Raw genomic sequence first — 17,729 nt, 5'->3', positions numbered from 1 at the left:
GCTAACAAGGTGCGGTTGCTGAAGACAGTTTACTGTCAAAAGTCAGACACCATGGCAAGACTGAGACACAAGGTAGTTATACTGCATCAGCAAGGTCTCTTCCAGGCAGACATTTCAAGGCATACAGGGGTTTCCAGATGTGCTGTCCAAGCTCTTTTGAAGAAGCACAACGAAATGGGCAACGTTGAGGACCGTAGACGCAGTGGTCGGCCAAGGAAACTTACTGCAGCAGATGAAAGACACATCATGCTGACTTCCCTTCGCAATCGGAAGATGTCCAGCAGTGCCATCAGCTCAGAATTGGCAGAAAACAGTGGGACACCTGACTATATGCCTACAAATTCCCTGACTGTGTGCAAGTGTACCTAGAAGAATTGATGCTATTTTGAAGGCAAAGGGTGGTCACACCAAACATGGATTTGATGTAGATTTTTCTTCTGTTCACTCACTTTGCATTTACTTAATTGATAAATATAATATATTAACATGTCTATTTTAGAAAGCATTCTTACTTTACAGCATTTTTTCACACCTGCCAAAAACTTTTGCACAGTACTGTGTGTGTGTATATATGTGTGTATATATATATATATATGTGTATATATGTGTGTATATATATATGTGTATACACTCACCTAAAGGATTATTAGGAACACCTGTTCAATTTCTCATTAATGCAACTATCTAACCAACCAATCACATGGCAGTTGCTTCAATGCATTTAGGGGTGTGGTCCTGGTCAAGACAATCTCCTGAACTCCAAACTGAATGTCTGAATGGGAAAGAAAGGTGATTTAAGCCATTTTGAGCGTGGCATGGTTGTTGGTGCCAGACGGGCCGGTCTGAGTATTTCACAATCTGCTCAGTTACTGGGATTTTCACGCACAACCATTTCTAGGGTTTACAAAGAATGGTGTGAAAAGGGAAAAACATCCAGTATGCGGCAGTCCTGTGGGCGAAAATGCCTTGTTGATGCTAGAGGTCAGAGGAGAATGGGCCGACTGATTCAAGCTGATAGAAGAGCAACTTTGACTGAAATAACCACTCGTTACAACCGAGGTATGCAGCAAAGCATTTGTGAAGCCACAACACGTACAACCTTGAGGCGGATGGGCTACAACAGCAGAAGACCCCACCGGGTACCACTCATCTCCACTACAAATAGGAAAAAGAGGCTACAATTTGCACAAGCTCACCAAAATTGGACAGTTGAAGACTGGAAAAATGTTGCCTGGTCTGATGAGTCTCGATTTCTCTTGAGACATTCAGATGGTAGAGTCAGAATTTGGCGTAAACAGAATGAGAACATGGATCCATCATGCCTTGTTACCACTGTGCAGGCTGGTGGTGGTGGTGTAATGGTGTGGGGGATGTTTTCTTGGCACACTTTAGGCCCCTTAGTGCCAATTGGGCATCGTTTAAATGCCACGGCCTACCTGAGCATTGTTTCTGACCATGTCCATCCCTTTATGACCACCATGTACCCATCCTCTGATGGCTACTTCCAGCAGGATAATGCACCATGTCACAAAGGTCGAATCATTTCAAATTGGTTTCTTGAACATGACAATGAGTTCACTGTACTAAACTGGCCCCCACAGTCACCAGATCTCAACCCAATAGAGCATCTTTGGGATGTGGTGGAACGGGAGCTTCGTGCCCTGGATGTGCATCCCACAAATCTCCATCAACTGCAAGATGCTATACTATCAATATGGGCCAACATTTCTAAAGAATGCTTTCAGCACCTTGTTGAATCAATGCCACGTAGAATTAAGGCAGTTCTGAAGGCGAAAGGGGGTCAAACACAGTATTAGTATGGTGTTCCTAATAATCCTTTAGGTGAGTGTATATGTGTGTGTGTATATATATATATACACACACACAGTGAGGGAAAAAACGTATTTGATCCCCTGCTGATTTTGTACGTTTGCCCACTGACAAAGAAATTATCTAAAATCTTGTCCCTGACATCCTTGGACAGCTCTTTGGTCTTGGCCATGGTGGAGAGTTTGGAATCTGATTGATTGATTGCTTCTGTGGACAGGTGTCTTTTATACAGGTAACGAGCTGAGATTAGGAGCTCTCCCTTTAAGAGAGTTACCTGTATAAAAGACACCTGGGAGCCAGAAATCTTGCAGATTGATAGGGGATCAAATACTTATTTCCCTCATTAACATGCAAATCAATGTATAACTTTTTTGAAATGCGTTTTTCTGGATTTTTTTGTTGTTATTCTGTCTCTCACTGTTAAAATACACCTACCATTAAAATTATAGACTGATCATTTCTTTGTCAGTGGGCAAACGTACAAAATCAGCAGGGGATCAAATACTTTTTTCCCTCACTGTAAATATATACACACACACATATATAAGCTACTCCTGTGATCAGGCTGTTGACCACATAGGTACATAATGTTAATGTTTTCATGGCGATGTTGTTTTGTGTGGGATATTCAAGAAAGACCGATGCTAAGAGCCGAATATTACCACAAAACAATCGAAGAATGAATAAGTAACTTCGCACCCCCTCCACCCCGGCTCTGACAGCGGAAACACAACCCCTGGGTGAAGGTCTTGTTGGTTAAAACTTAAAATCATTGAATAAATTAAGTGTCTGCGACAGAGGGATTAAAATCTACCATACTAGAATAGATAAAAACACGCATGGTTTAAATCAAAACCCAATCTGTGTGTCTGCTGCAGTTTGATAAAGTCCATTGTAATTGCTAGTTTCTTAACATGTATTGATGTCGTGTCTTTCAACAGCACTCACATATGAATTAACTTGATTTAAGAAAGAAAAAAGAATGCCTTAGCCATTCCCCATCCACTTCCACACATTAATTACAACAGTATGAGAGTTATTTAATTATATAAGGACAGAAAGCGCAAATGTCGTGCAAACTTCGCTGTACTTGCCGTGTTTATGAGTGAACTCCGCCGCTGTGCTGCGGTTAGTGTACCTCTGTGGCCATGGTGACACCGCAAACACTGCTGGGAATTGTAGTCTCGGTCTTTGAGTTTAATTCCAAAACATCATAAACATATTACTCATATATGATATCGCATATTAATTATATATATGTATATCATTTAAATGTTGTTCTAATGCTTAAAAACCAACAGACACTAGACTAACCGTCAGAAATAATATAGTTTAAGTTAGTTATAAGAGGATCTCCTATACTATATTGGAAACCATATTTCTAAAATAAATTGTGTTACATTTACCATTGTGAAAACTTTGCTAACACTCTTTACCTTTTTGTAATATAAATCAAAATCATTATTCTGGTAGCTGCAATCATTGTGCTAGTATATATTTCATAATAAATGAAGTGATATTCATTAATTCGACATTCTTTCAACTCGGTGTTTTAAATATTTTAAGTGTACCACTACTACTACTACTAACAATAAAAAAAAATGCAACCATGCAACTTATTCCCCTTCTCTATTAGATTGAAATCGCTTTTTTCCAACGTCCTTTTTGGCCGAGCGGCACTCCGTCTCAGCTGAAGTTCAGCATGACTATCACCTGATCGCAACACATCTATGAGGTACCAACCAAGCTCGTATATCTTAGAAAATACTTCAATGCTTTATTCTGTGGCTTATATATTACCGTTTGATAATGATACATTTTAAGTGTGTAGATCTAATCGGAATGCATTCAGTTCTTACCACTGTAATTCAAAATTGGTTCCTTTTACAGGACAATTAGCTTCATGCAGAAATGGTTCCTTCCATTTGAAAGTCACGTTTGTATACTGTTTGAGGGCACATTCATATAATATTACAGCTGTGTTTTGTATTCGTATGTATCGGTGTTTGTTACAACAAATACACATCTTTATGAATATAGTTATCTGCAAAACAAAGCCAAGAGCGTGTGTAATGATGACACCTTCATTTTTGTACTTCAGAAGACAATGTGTTATCAGATGATATTAATAAAAACAAAGAGTGAACAAATCGAAACCACAAGCCTATTTAAATATGCAATGTGCCAGTATGGGTTTAACAAAGCTTGCATTGTTCGCATAAATACGCTATACGGCTGTCCGATCCAGCAGTTGAAAGTGTTTTCAGGAAGTGTTTATGTTCACTCGTCAGGTCATCCTGTCAGACGAAGTGCCTTGATGAACACACGGATTTATCCTGTACTGTTGTCTTCCTGATACCATCTCTCCACCATGCCCATGTCGGCTCCAGTCATCAGCTGTGTGCAGAAGCTGGTTCTGTACGAAACGAGAGCTGTAAGTATTTGAAGTTGACTAAGCCGAGCTTTAAACAATAAGGTGAAGCAGGTGATGTATGGCGGCCATTCTAAAGCCTTTCATTTTAAGAGGCATAGGCTACACCAATACGTCAATCATTTCTTAACAAACCGTTACATTCTAAAACAATACATTGAATTGTTGTGTGTGTGTGTGTAGAAAAATGTATTATGTCACTTTAATTGAGAAGATGAATGCATCTTTCTCTTAAGTAGGCTGGCCTTAAGAGAGTAATGATATACACCACACCATGTATTGATATATTATTAAGCCAGACTCCTGTACAAAGTTACAAGAAGCTCGGGTGTATTATATACCATCTTTAAAACTTCATAGAGAGCTGTTATTAGAGACTGGGTCTTTCCTCTGAAATAGAACTGTATATATTCTATGGACTTGCCTCTTGCTTTAGTATGTTTTGTTACATATGCTCAGGACAAATTACATGTTATTTTTATAATTAGGATATAAATATATTTCAAAGAGAATCATGAACTGATCTGGGTTGTAATGGTGGGAAGCACTGTCTAGCCCAAATCCTGAAAAGATCCCTATGGGTACAGGAGGAGAGAATAACTGAGGGACTGTTGTGACTGCAAACAAGCGGAGCGCCTGCAAGGCATCAGTGATTGGTCACTCCTCTGTGTGGTGTGTAAGCTTGTCCTGTAGTGGGTTGATAGAGAAGTTTAACATATGTTAGGGAGTACTGGAGTGCCTTGCTTAAGGTGCTGCTTTAGATAAAGGGCTAATTTGGGATGATGCTGAAATATAATGATAAAACACTAGATGGCAGCAACTAAAAAGGTGTATAGGAAAATCTGCAATTTGTCAGAGTCTAACATAAGACATTATGTGTGAATTTACACTATAGGGCACATAATTCAGTCCTTTAATTATTATTATTATTATTATTATATCATACTAATCATGTATGTTTTATTTTAATGTCTAAGCTACATTCAAAGTTGGCAAAGAATAATCTGAAAAATAATGAGATATTCTCTGAGACAGACGTGTAGCCCCAGTTATTGTCAGATTTACTTGCATAAATTCCTTAAGTTGTAATGCATTAAACCTTAATTGAAGTATGTGTTATACTGAGGGACTACAATAAAATTGACATGTCTTAAAGATATTTGGACCTGCAATGAAAACTACATGCAGCCTAGAACTACCACTGATTTATCTAAAATAATGAACATATTGTACAGCAGTGCATTAACAAACTAGCTTATTAAATCCTCAAATTAAGGAATTTCTTTTGTAAATATAAAAGTTAATTTTTAAATATAGAAAAATATTCCCAACATCTTTTGAGCACTAAGAAGCATGAGGTGCTATCAAAAACATTTACCACTATTAGGTGAATGTAGCCTTTTGTGCTAAGGAGAAATACAGAAACTTCACTAAGTACTACCATGAATGTGTTCCAGGGTTTACTGACACCTCTCTTTAGTATATATTCATTATTCCAGGAAGACTAATTTGACAATGTTCTCTCTTTACCGATCTGTTCAACTTCCCACATTTTCAGCAAAACATGCCTACCTTCCTCCTGTCTCATTAGTATGTTGTCCAGAATGTTTTGCTCCAAAGCACATCTTTGAATAATTCAAGATAATGTGATCTAACAGATTTATTTATTTTTTAGAGATATTTTCTTGTTGGAAGTAATCATGCACAAAGCAAACACCGTGTTTTGAAAATCGATCGCACGGAGCCCAAGGACTTGGTTATTATTGATGATAAGGTAGGTACACAGTGGTTGTAACACATTTGTTGGCAATACTTCCCAGAATAATTGGCAGTATTTCAGAATTGCTTGAAAATTAACTGTTGACAGTTGTCTTCATAAGCACAGTAAACAGTTTTTTCAAGATCTCACATTACTTCAGATTATATAATCATCCCATTGGAGCGCCAGTTCCCCAAGTCTTTTTTTCAGAGACTAGCTGTGTGTTTTCTTTTGGCATAAGAGCCAAGTCCAAACAGTGAAATGTATATTTTACTTCAACAAAACAGTTTCTTGTAGGTTTATATGTGTGTGGCTCTATGTGTATGGGTTTGCCTGTGTTAGTGGTGTTATTCGTTTATTTGCAAATTTACTTTGTGCTCTTAAATCCTTTCCATCTAGGATTTTCATAATACTTTTATAGTCTAAACTGACCAAGAGGAACATTAGCTGCTTCATATTTTAATTAGTATTGATTGCTTAACAATGAATACATTTTTTTCTCATATTGTGACATATTTAAAGAAATGTGTATATTAACTTAATACATATTTGTGTTAATATGACCTACATGTTTTTCAGTGTGATTGACATTTTAAGTGCTTAAAATCACCATCACAGTATCTAATAATGTTGTTTAAAAATTGGGCAAGTTGCTTTCTCACTTCTGAAGAAGCATCCTTCCTGGGATTCTTCTTTTTTCGTTTATCTCTTTAATGTTATCTCATTTGGCTTCTTCTTTAATTGGCTGGAAAGTGCCAGATGAGGTAACAGAGTTTTAAGCTGGAGTCTTTCAAGTACTCTTCAATTACAGCACAGTCTGTACGGGGATGGAGCTGTGAGGGCACTCTTCTTGAAGAACAGCATTTGAATACAAAGTGAAAAAGCAATGTATGTCTGAATGGGAGGAAATTGTTTAGCTAGCCAGGTTTTGTGAACAGGGAGTCACAGCTATTGAACAATGTGTAATAAGAGGATTGTCCATGGTACTCACTGATGGTCTTTACCTGTGTACGCTACCTACTCAGCATGTGTACAACCAGCAAGAAGTCCGGGAGCTTCTGGGACGCCTGGATCTGGGGAACAGAACTAAGATTGGACAGAAGGGTTCTTCAGGGTTATCAAGAGCAGTATCGGCTTATGGCATCGTTGGTAAGAACCTCTCTTTATTTTCTTTTGATATTTTGCCACCCCTTGCTTGTGTGCTGACCCAAAAATATTTGCTAAGGCTGTAGTTTTATTGGCAAAATGAGTTATCAGATTTGATGTGCTGTGAGTACAATAACCGCTACTTCAGACAGGCCAGTCATGGTTAAAAGTTATAATTAGGTACAGATGTAAAATAATGATTAATTGTATTTAATCTTTTACATTTTTCCTTTGGTCTCAACTAAAGCTTCTCCACACACATGCTGTTATCCGCTCAGTTTTAACCCCTGTGCTGGTGTACTGACACGTGCTGATGTATGATTGAAAGTAAACAATTGTCTTTCTAAGTTTCCTTTCCCCTGATCCTAAACCACATTTTGAAAGTGTGATTCTGAGCAAATATCATCTTATCAGCTCTTAAAAGATTTTGATTGTTGTTCCATTTTCTAATTTCTTATTTATAGTTTTGATAGGTGTGGTAAACTACGGTGGCTCATTGAGAAAAAAAAAAAAAAAAAAAAAAAAATCCCCTCTGGTTATCTCGTGATCACGACATAATGAGTTGTATTGTCGTGATCACGAGATAAATTACCTCGTGTTAACTCATGATCATGACATAATGGGCCGTTATGTCGTGATCACGAGTTAACGTTATCTCTCGCTATCAGAGAAAGCGGAAGTGTTGTCATTTTCTTGAGACACTGCTGAGCCTGGGGCAGTGCTCTCAACACATTCGGGTTTATTGAAGGACTACACATCAAAGGAGTGGCCACCCCTTAACTGGCAACACAGGGGCTTTAAATACTGTAATTAATTAAACATCGAACTGCACGGGGACTGGAGGGGGAGAACACAAAACGTGCAAATGTGATATAGGTGTATTTAATCGAAGTAATCAAAGTGAAAATGTACAGTGGACTGAGACCGCTACACATGTAACAGTTAAAACTGTATAAAACCATACACAAACAATGTCATGCTTATAAAAGGGACCACTGTGCGGTGATTCAGACCACTCAGTAAATGTAGTCCGGACCACAGCAAGTGTACACAGATAATTTCAATTTCATTTGAAAGGTGCTAAACTCTTTTGATAAATAATGCAAAATAAACATTCAATTCAGTGTTTAAAGGGTTTTCTACACCAAATAGCTTCCACGACAGTTCAGTACTGGAGTATGAAAATGAGACAATATGAGTATGCATAGTAGCATAATATTTACATTTACATGCACACTGGATGATGCATACGATCATAACGTGCATGAAAAAAGAAAAACATGAGTGTGTTCTTATTTACTTTCCCACCTTGTACACTCACTGTGAAACAAATTCGATTTGATCTGATTTTATTTGCGTTAAAAATTACATCGACCAATGAAACACCAGAGGAAGACATGGATTGTTGGAAAATCATATGATCTGCGTGTCTAACCACGAATAACTATAGAACTATAGTAAATAAATATAAACTGACAATATATGGGAAGCTATCGCAGAGGAGCTGGGCAGGAATGATACCTACTGTCTGATGTAGCTAGAATTTTAGAAGTTGGTTAAACACAGATAAACACCAACAATGTGACTTACATTATTTACAAAGATTTGCACTTTGAAATAAATAGTTTAACGTTGAAACATGCACTCTGCTTTTGTGTTTATGCTGAGGTGTAGTTTATATGTGATATACAGTACTGTGCAAAAGTTTTAGGCAGGTGTGAAAAAATGCTGTAAAGTAAGTGCTTTTAAAAATAGACATGTTAATAGATTATATTTATCAATTAACAAAATGCAAAGTGAGTGAACAAAAGAAAAATCTAAATCAAATCCATATTTGGTGTGACCACCCTTTGCCTTCAAAACAGCATCAATTCTTCTAGGTACACTTGCACACAGTTTTTGAAGGAACTCGGCAGGTAGGTTGGCCCAAACATCTTGGAGAACTAACCACAGTTCTTCTGTGGATTTAGGCAGCCTCAGTTGCTTCTCTCTCTCCATGTAATCCCAGACAGACTCGATGATGTTGAGATCAGGGCTCTGTGGGGGCCACACCATCACTTCCAGGACTCCTTGTGCGATGTGTGTCTGTGTGTAGCGCTGCCGCAGAGAAACCATGTGATGACATACGAAAGTATTTAAAATGCCACATAATGAGTATTTTGTCCCTCGAACTTGCTTGGCAATTTTGGACGAAAGGTCAAATGTACTTTGCTTTCTGTGGATGGAATGAACAATTAGCATCAGGATCAAACAGTGACTGATCAAGACATTGATCCAGGGACCCGGGTTTGCAATGTACGGAAGCGTATTGCTGCCACACGAATATATATATATATATATATATATATATCACGTAATTACGTGATAACTATCATGTTTTTACGTGATAGGGAATTATTACGTTATTACGTGTTAAGGAATTGTCACATAATAACAGACTGGACTAGAATACCGGAGACAAAGCAATGATGTCAGACGTTGAGGATTTTGTACGAACTTACTTTAGGTTGCTATTAACGCAATACTTATCCAATGACATTTTAAATCACAAACTCAAATCAATCTTAACAATATCTGTGAAAATAGCAACGCACCATTTCGCTTTAATCAAAGTCCATGCGTCCAGATATTATTTACACATTTTTTTTCAAAACAAAAGTACAGGTAGTTGAAATCCGGTCTGTGACCCAACAATACATCTATCCCCCAAATCTATCCCCCGCCCCATCCAATTTCCTGAACTATTTCACTCCTTCCCCTTTCTCACCCAATTATCAATTACATTAATGATCAAGTTATCAAATGAAAAATAATTGAATTATGTATACTCAATGCAACATACAGAAATACAAGTTAAACAAAACCTATATTATAAATGTTTATTAATACATAAATGGGCTCCTACAAACATTACTATTTGAAGATCAGGAATACGTATGTGATCATGGACAAACAGAGCATGTCGATCAAATTGAATCTGGGACATCTCAATCTAATAACTTAAAAATAGAAACTACTCAAAATGAATTATCCTGAACAAATGCACAGTATTTATATCTTCAGACTATCGTTTTAGCCTGGGTGGAAACATACATACACGCAGTATATATGACTCCCCAAGCTTATTTGTAACCTTCACACATTATTATCTTGAGTAAAACAAACATACATGGACACGCGCACAAAACATGCCTATGCACATGCTGAACTTAATATGTGTATTTTCTGAATATATGACCTCTATTCCTTGAAATGTCTAGTATAATCAGTATTTTACCATAGTGAAATTGCAGTATTATGGGATTTAGTTTATAAAACAGCTTTGTTGAAAAACATAAATTAAAATGTCAACCTTTGCACAATAAGTACGTGTTGCTTAATTTAAGATAAACATTTAGCAAAATAATCGTTGTTTCGGATACACCGGAGTGTCCTAATGTTTATTATGACATGGTGTACATGAGCCAAATACTGTAACATTTCCCTGGGGCTGAATCCCAACCTAAAGTAAGTTCGTACAAAATCCTCAACGTCTGACATCATTGCTTTGTCTCCGGTATTCTAGTCCAGTCTGTTATTATGTGACAATTCCTTAACACGTAATAACGTGATATATATATATTTTTTTTTCGTGTGGCAGCAATACGCTTCCGTAACAACGAGAAAGTTAGAAACTCGCTGAGCTGATTGGACGAGAGCTTTATCAGGTGCAAATCAAATACAATAAATAATGATAATAATGAAAATATAGTGTGTTTCACCAATTAACATGATTATAAATCTTTCACAATTGCTAATTTGATTACAAAGCCCATATTGTCGGCTATATTTATGGTATTATTCAGTGGGCTGTAGTTTCTCACAGGAACCGCGGGTCTGGCGGTGGGAGAAGAAGGTGTTTACAGCTCATTCATCGTGAGGAGTTTAGCAGCAGAAACGCCAATGCAGGAGAAATTCACGCAGACGTGTGTGTGCATGTTCTGGTGTTAAGTCTCTAGCCAACTATAGCAAGACAATAGAGATCTGCACATACAGGATGCGGTTTGTATTTTTGTGTGCGTGTAGTTTCTGTAACACGTCATTAACAGTACGTGTTAATTTACATCCATCCAATCGTAGGTGCCCCATAGAAAGCGGGTTTTCTCTGTAATGGCGCTGTGTCAGTGCGACACTGCCCCCTATGGACGCGTCTCTGTCAGTGCGAGTGTGCTGGCAGCAGCTGTGACCGTCTGCGCACGACGCCCGCGCATGTACGCATGTACGCATGTACGCATGTACGCAGACGCAGACGCAGAAGTGTAAACCAGCCTTTACTTCACAGCATTTTTTCACACCTGCCTAAAACTTTTGCAGAGTACTGTATATTTTTTTAATATCTTTGTAAAAATGATATAGAGGGTCCTTATTTCTTCAGCAGCCCCGTTTGCAAACTCATAACTTTTTCCATTTGTTTTTTAGTTTACGATACACATTTATATTTTGAATAAAATTTATGTCACTAATTTGATCATATAGTCCTAGCCTTCTGCAGCACTTCGCCGCGGCTGTGCAACACACTTCCAGAGGCTGTGAGAAGCGCCCCTACACCTGAAAGTTTGAAGAAATGTCTTAAAAAGTACCTTTTAAAATACGTTTTTAAGGATCTCTGTTAGTTTCAAGTTTAAAAATCATCTTAGCCTTTTTTATTGCTTGCTCCCATTTATTGGCTATCCTGCTTGTTTTCTTGCTTACTTTTTACTTTTAACTGTGTCTGATCCAGTGCCACTGCCTGTACCAGCTGAGCGTCTTCATCCTCTGTCATCACGGCTCTGTGTTTTCTGTTCAGATGCTCATGCATCATTGTTGCACTCCCACGCTATGTGAATTCAGCATTGCACATGTTTCTGTCTTCTTTGCAGTGTTTAGTGCTTTTATTTTTTTTTATTTTTTGTAGCTGTGCCCCGGTAGACCCAACCAATCGATAATGAAATTTGTTGCCAACGATTTTTTAATAATCGGCGTAATCGATTTAATCGATTAGGTTGCAGCAGCCCTAATTACATGTTTGACAAACACACATGTAAGTGCCAAATCAATACTGCTACCACTATTACACTTTTTGCTAAATGCTTATTGCACTGTACAGCACTGTTCCTGCCCTACACATTCCAGTACGTTGCCAGAACTGCTGTAAAGATGGGTTAGCATAAATGATCACAGCATTTCATTTCATTTCTCTCAATCTGCAGCTTCATTCCAATTCTAAACCAGAGGAATATGGAAATATACTGCTGTGTGTGGCATGTGTTCGAAATTTGATTCCCATGCAGCCTGTCCTATAAGTGACAACATACTGTGTATGGTTAGATAGCAAAAACCCCTGTCAGTAACAAGTAAAGTTTGATTCACAATGCTGTTAAGGTTGTGCTGTGGTCAGAGGTATTTGTGATGTGGGGGCCCCAGGCAGAGATGATTCTAGGGTATGTGGCCGGAGTTTTCTCCCGTGAGAGTGGGGAGAGTCCCCCCCTTAGCCCGGGGACCCAGGCAATTGCCTAGGATGCCTACCCCCTTGCGACGCCCCTGGCTGTGGTCTGTATAGCGTGATGTTAAACCTGGGAGATGCTGGTTGAGAATTTGGAAGAACAGAGAGGGTTTTTATTGTAGTTTGTAAAGGGGCCACTGGATAACTAACCACTTGGTCATGCATTTTGAGAAATTATACAAATATGAATCACATGGTGGTTAAAGGGATGATGAAGCTAACATCATCAAAAGGAATCAATGGGCTTATTTCATTGAAGACTTGTTTTTTGACTGAGAAAAACATATTCAGTAGTGGTGGGTTGATAACTGTCACTCTAAAATGGTACCTTTGGGTTGAACGAGAGACATGGTGATCTGACATTTTTTGGTCTTGGCTCTACTATTACCTAATTCTATTACCTAAGATTTTGAATGCTTTCCAGATGTAAAGTTTGGAGGGAGGTATTGCAGACTGTCTCCGAAATGTAGGTCATTTCCTTTGTGTATCAAGGAGGAAAATTGAGACAGTTTTCCTGTTTAATTTTTACATTAACTTGTGTCAGAAAGCTTAATAGCCACATAGAAATGTCAGGCTATATAGGTCAGAATGAATAGTAAAGAGAAGATTAATCATTGGAAAAACTGCTTCTTTTGCTTAATAGAGCTGGATTGGGAGGGTACTTTGTCTTTAGCACGTCTTGTTGGGCTCAAGATGATTTACCTGAAATTTATATTTTGCTGATAGTTAGATGGTAAATGGGGCTGTTTTCTGTTTATTTTGAAGATGGGCACTGCCTGAATTTTTTTATTAAGCACATATTTAACTCCAACCAAGTGATGTAATATCAAACCTGGCCTTTATACGTTAACTTTTTGTAATTGCTTTTGTTTACCTGTGATTTAATTTATGACCCATTGTGTGTTCTGTGATTCCCAGTTGATGTTGTTGTTTGGGTTATGATTTATCTGCAATGCTGATAGTGTTGCAACAAAGACTAAAGGAGAGGAAATGGACAGGGGATGTACATCTGTCTGGGAGGCATCACGGGCATCACAGATGGGCTGGTGTGATGCTAATTTAGATCCCCTTAAAATAAAATAAAATAAAAAAGATTCCAAAAAGCCTTCTTCAAAGAACTTGCCTTGCCAGATACACCGATCAGCCATAACATTATGACCACTGACAGGTGAAGTGAATAACACTAATAATCTCATTGTCATGGCACCTGTCAATGTGTGGGATATATTAGGCAGCAAGTGAACATTTTGTCCTCAAAGTTGATGTGTTAGAAGCAGGAAAAATGGGCAAGCGTAAGGATCTGAGTGACTTTGACAAGGGCCAAATTGTGATGGCTAGATGACCTATCAAAAGTGGTCCAAGGAAGGAAAAGTAGTGAACCGGCGACAGGGTCATGGGCGGCCAAGGCTCATTGATGCACGTGGGGAGCGAAGGCTGGCCCGTGTGGTCCAATCCAACAGACGAGCTACTGTAGCTGAAATTTCTGAAAAAGTTAATTTTGGTTCTGATAGAAAAGTGTCGGAACACACAGTGCATCGCAGTTTGTTGCGTATGGGGCTGCTTAGCCACAGACCAGTCAGGGTGCCATGCTGATCCCTGTCCACTGCCGAAAGCGCCTACAATGGGCACGTGAGCATCAGAACTGGACCACGGAGCAATGGAAGAAGGTGGCCTGGTCTGATGAGTCACGTGGATGGCCGGGTCCATGTGTGTCGCTTACCTGGAGAACACATGGCACCAGGATGCACTATGGGAAGAAGGCAAGCCAGCGGAAGCAGTGTGATGCTTTGGGCAATGTTCTGCTGGGAAACCTCGGGCACTGCCATTCATGTGGATGTTACTTTGACACATACCACCTACCTAAGCATTGTTGCAGACCATATACACCCTTTCATGGAAACGGTATTTCCTGATGGCATAGGCCTCTTTCAGCAGGATAATGCGTCCTGCCCCGAAGCAAAAATGGTTCAGGAATGGTTTGAGGAACACAACAATGAGTTCAAGGTGCATCAGATGCACATGAGCATCAGAACTGCACCACGAAGCAATGGAAGAAGGTGGCCTGCTCTGATGAATCACGAGTTCAAGGTGTTGACTTGGCCTCCAAATTCCCCAGATCTCAATCCAATTGAGCATCTGTGGGATGTGCTGGACAAACAAGTCTGATCCATGGATGCCTCACCTCGCAACTTACAGGACTTAAGGATCTGCTGCTAACGTCTTGGTGCCAGATACCACAGCACACCTTCAGAGGTCTAGTGGAGTCCATGCATCGACGGGTCAGGGCTGTTTTGGTGGCAAAAGGAGGACCAACACAATATTAGGCAGGTGGTCATAATGTTATGGCTGATCAGTGTATGTAGTCAAGAAGGCTTTTTGGAAACTTTACTTTTTCAGGGTGACATAAACTAGTGTATAACAACAATGGAGAAATCTACTAAACAAAAATAATACCCACTATTAATTGAATTTGCTTGTAGGGAAATTACTTAATATTATTATTATTATTTCTTGGCAAACGCCCTTATTCAGGGCGAATTACAGTGGGGGAAAAAAGTATTTGATCCCCTGCTGATTTTGTACATTTGCCCACTGACAAAGAAATGATCAGTCTATAATTTTAATGGTAGGTGTATTTTAACAGTGAGAAACAGAATAACAACAAACAAATCCAGAAAAATGCATTTATAAAAACTTATAAATTGATTTGCATGTTAATGAGGGAAATAAGTATTTGACCCCTTCGACTTAGTACTTGGTGGCAAAACCCTTGTTGGCAATCACAGAGGTCAGACGTTTCTTGTAGTTGGCCACCAGGTTTGCACACATCTCAGGAGGGATTTTGTCCCACTCCTCTTTGCAGATCCTCTCCAAGTCATTAAGGTTTCGAGGCTGACGTTTGGCAACTCGAACCTTCAGCTCCCTCCACAGATTTTCTATGGGATTAAGGTCTGGAGACTGGCTAGGCCACTCCAGGACCTTAATGTGCTTCTTCTTGAGCCACTCCTTTGTTGCCTTGGCTGTTTGTTTTGGGTCATTGTCATGCTGGAAACCCATGCACGACCCATTTTCAATGCCCTGGCTGAGGGAAGGAGGTTCTCACCCAAGATTTGACGGTACATGGCCCCGTCCATCGTCCCTTTGATGCGGTGCAGTTGTCCTGTCCCCTTAGCAGAAAAACACCCCCAAAGCATAATGTTTCCACCTCCATGTTTGACGGTGGGGATGGTGTTCTTGGGGTCATTCCTCCTCCTCCAAACACGGCGAGTTGAGTTGATGCCAAAGAGCTTGATTTTGGTCTCATCTGACCACACCACTTTCACCCAGTTCTCCTCTGAATCATTCAGATGTTCATTGCCAAACTTCAGACGGGCCTGTACATGTGCTTTCTTGAGCAGGGGGACCTTGCGGGCGCTGCAGGATTTCAGTCCTTCACGGCGTAGTGTGTTACCAATTGTTTTCTTGGTGACTATGGTCCCAGCTGCCTTGAGATCATTAACAAGATCCTCCCGTGTAGTTCTGGGCTGATTCCTCACCGTTCTCATGATCATTGAAACTCCACGAGGTGAGATCTTGCATGGAACCCCAGACCGAGGGAGACTGACAGTTATTTTGTGTTTCTTCCATTTGTGAATAATCGCACCAACTGTTGTCACCTTCTCACCAAGCTGCTTGGTGATGGTCTTGTAGCCCATTCCAGCCTTGTGTAGGTCTACAATCTTGTCCCTGACATCCTTGGACAGCTCTTTGGTCTTGGCCATGGTGGAGAGTTTGGAATCTGATTGATTGATTGCTTCTGTGGACAGGTGTCTTTTATACAGGTAACGAGCTGAGATTAGGAGCACTCCCTTTAAGAGAGTGCTCCTAATCTCAGCTCATTACCTGTATAAAAGACACCTGGAAGCCAGAAATCTTGCTGATTGATAGGGGATCAAATACTTATTTCCCTCATTAACATGCAAATCAATTTATAACTTTTTTGAAATGCGTTTTTCTGGATTTTGTTGTTGTTATTCTGTCTCTCACTGTTAAAATACACCTACCATTAAAATTATAGACTGATCATTTCTTTGTCAGTGGGCAAACGTACAAAATCAGCAGGGGATCAAATACTTTTTTCCCTCACTGTACAACATAAGTGCAATAGAAAGTGTAATGTATTGTAGATTCACATAAAACTTAGTTTCCTGTGTATTATTTTTAATTTATTGACAAACTACTACTACTTATAAAAATAATAATCCTAAAAAGAAGAAAATAACTACAAACTTGCAGCAACAGGTAGATTGGCTTCTTCTTAAACAATGTGAAATCTCCAACAGTGCAATCTTACTTAGTTTTTAAATTTTATTTTCAGAAGCATATAGAGAATTAGTAACATTCCCAGAACCTTTTAATTTCTGCTGCAAATCTGTATTGTTTTCCTAGTCTTGAGTGATGGACATTTCTCCATATCAAGCCTAAAGAGGCAGTACTGTAAGGCTATCTGTCCCCCATTTAATTTCCTATGTAGCATCTAATTGGACAGTCTGAGGGGTCTTTTTAAATCTATTTGTTTCGGTTATGACACTGGCTTTGGTATCATGCTTTATGTAGCCTACTGATACCAATCCATGGTTTAGTAAACTGTCTATCACCAGTTCATCAAAGAATTAATGTATCAATTCCAAAACTCTGATTACTTAATTGAAATTGTGCATAATGAAAGTGGCAGCCTGGGTTTTATCAATACAATTGTGCTGTGGTAATACATAGTTTTTCATAAATCTTTTTAATAATACTTTTTAAATAATCTGGAATGCAGTGCTATCAATTTATCTAGAACCTTCACAAAGCCAGAACATAGACACTTCAATCCTTCAGCTGATTTATATTTGTGTAGTGATTTATCTGGGGCATCACTGCAGCCCAATTTTTTTTTTTTTTTTGTATCCATATCACTGATCTGCAAGCATGAAAAATACAATATCCAGGTTTGAAAACCTAGCATCTTTCAAAATGATGGAGGTGAGAGCATTGAGGTAATGGTAAAAGACTTGGAT

The 17,729-nt window shown here is 38.9% G+C and overlaps 1 protein-coding gene across 2 annotated transcripts in view; it reads left to right on the top strand.

Annotated features, from left to right (window-relative positions):
• The first annotated feature begins 3,492 nt into the window (after window positions 1-3,492).
• The window catches only part of fig4a (FIG4 phosphoinositide 5-phosphatase a), a 76,649-nt gene continuing 62,412 nt past the window's right edge, over window positions 3,493-17,729 (top strand). For both annotated transcript variants that reach the window (XM_066701218.1, XM_066701209.1), the window contains exons 1-4: window positions 3,493-3,565; window positions 4,122-4,264; window positions 5,937-6,035; window positions 7,046-7,169. In XM_066701218.1, coding sequence (XP_066557315.1) covers window positions 4,202-4,264; window positions 5,937-6,035; window positions 7,046-7,169 — 286 coding nt within the window. In that variant the 5' untranslated portion in view covers window positions 3,493-3,565; window positions 4,122-4,201. The remainder of the gene's footprint in view (window positions 3,566-4,121; window positions 4,265-5,936; window positions 6,036-7,045; window positions 7,170-17,729) is intronic.

This window comes from Amia ocellicauda, chromosome 1, assembly GCF_036373705.1.
Source record: "Amia ocellicauda isolate fAmiCal2 chromosome 1, fAmiCal2.hap1, whole genome shotgun sequence".
NCBI lineage: Eukaryota > Metazoa > Chordata > Actinopteri > Amiiformes > Amiidae > Amia > Amia ocellicauda.
This window is presented reverse-complemented; position numbering and strand designations above follow the sequence as displayed.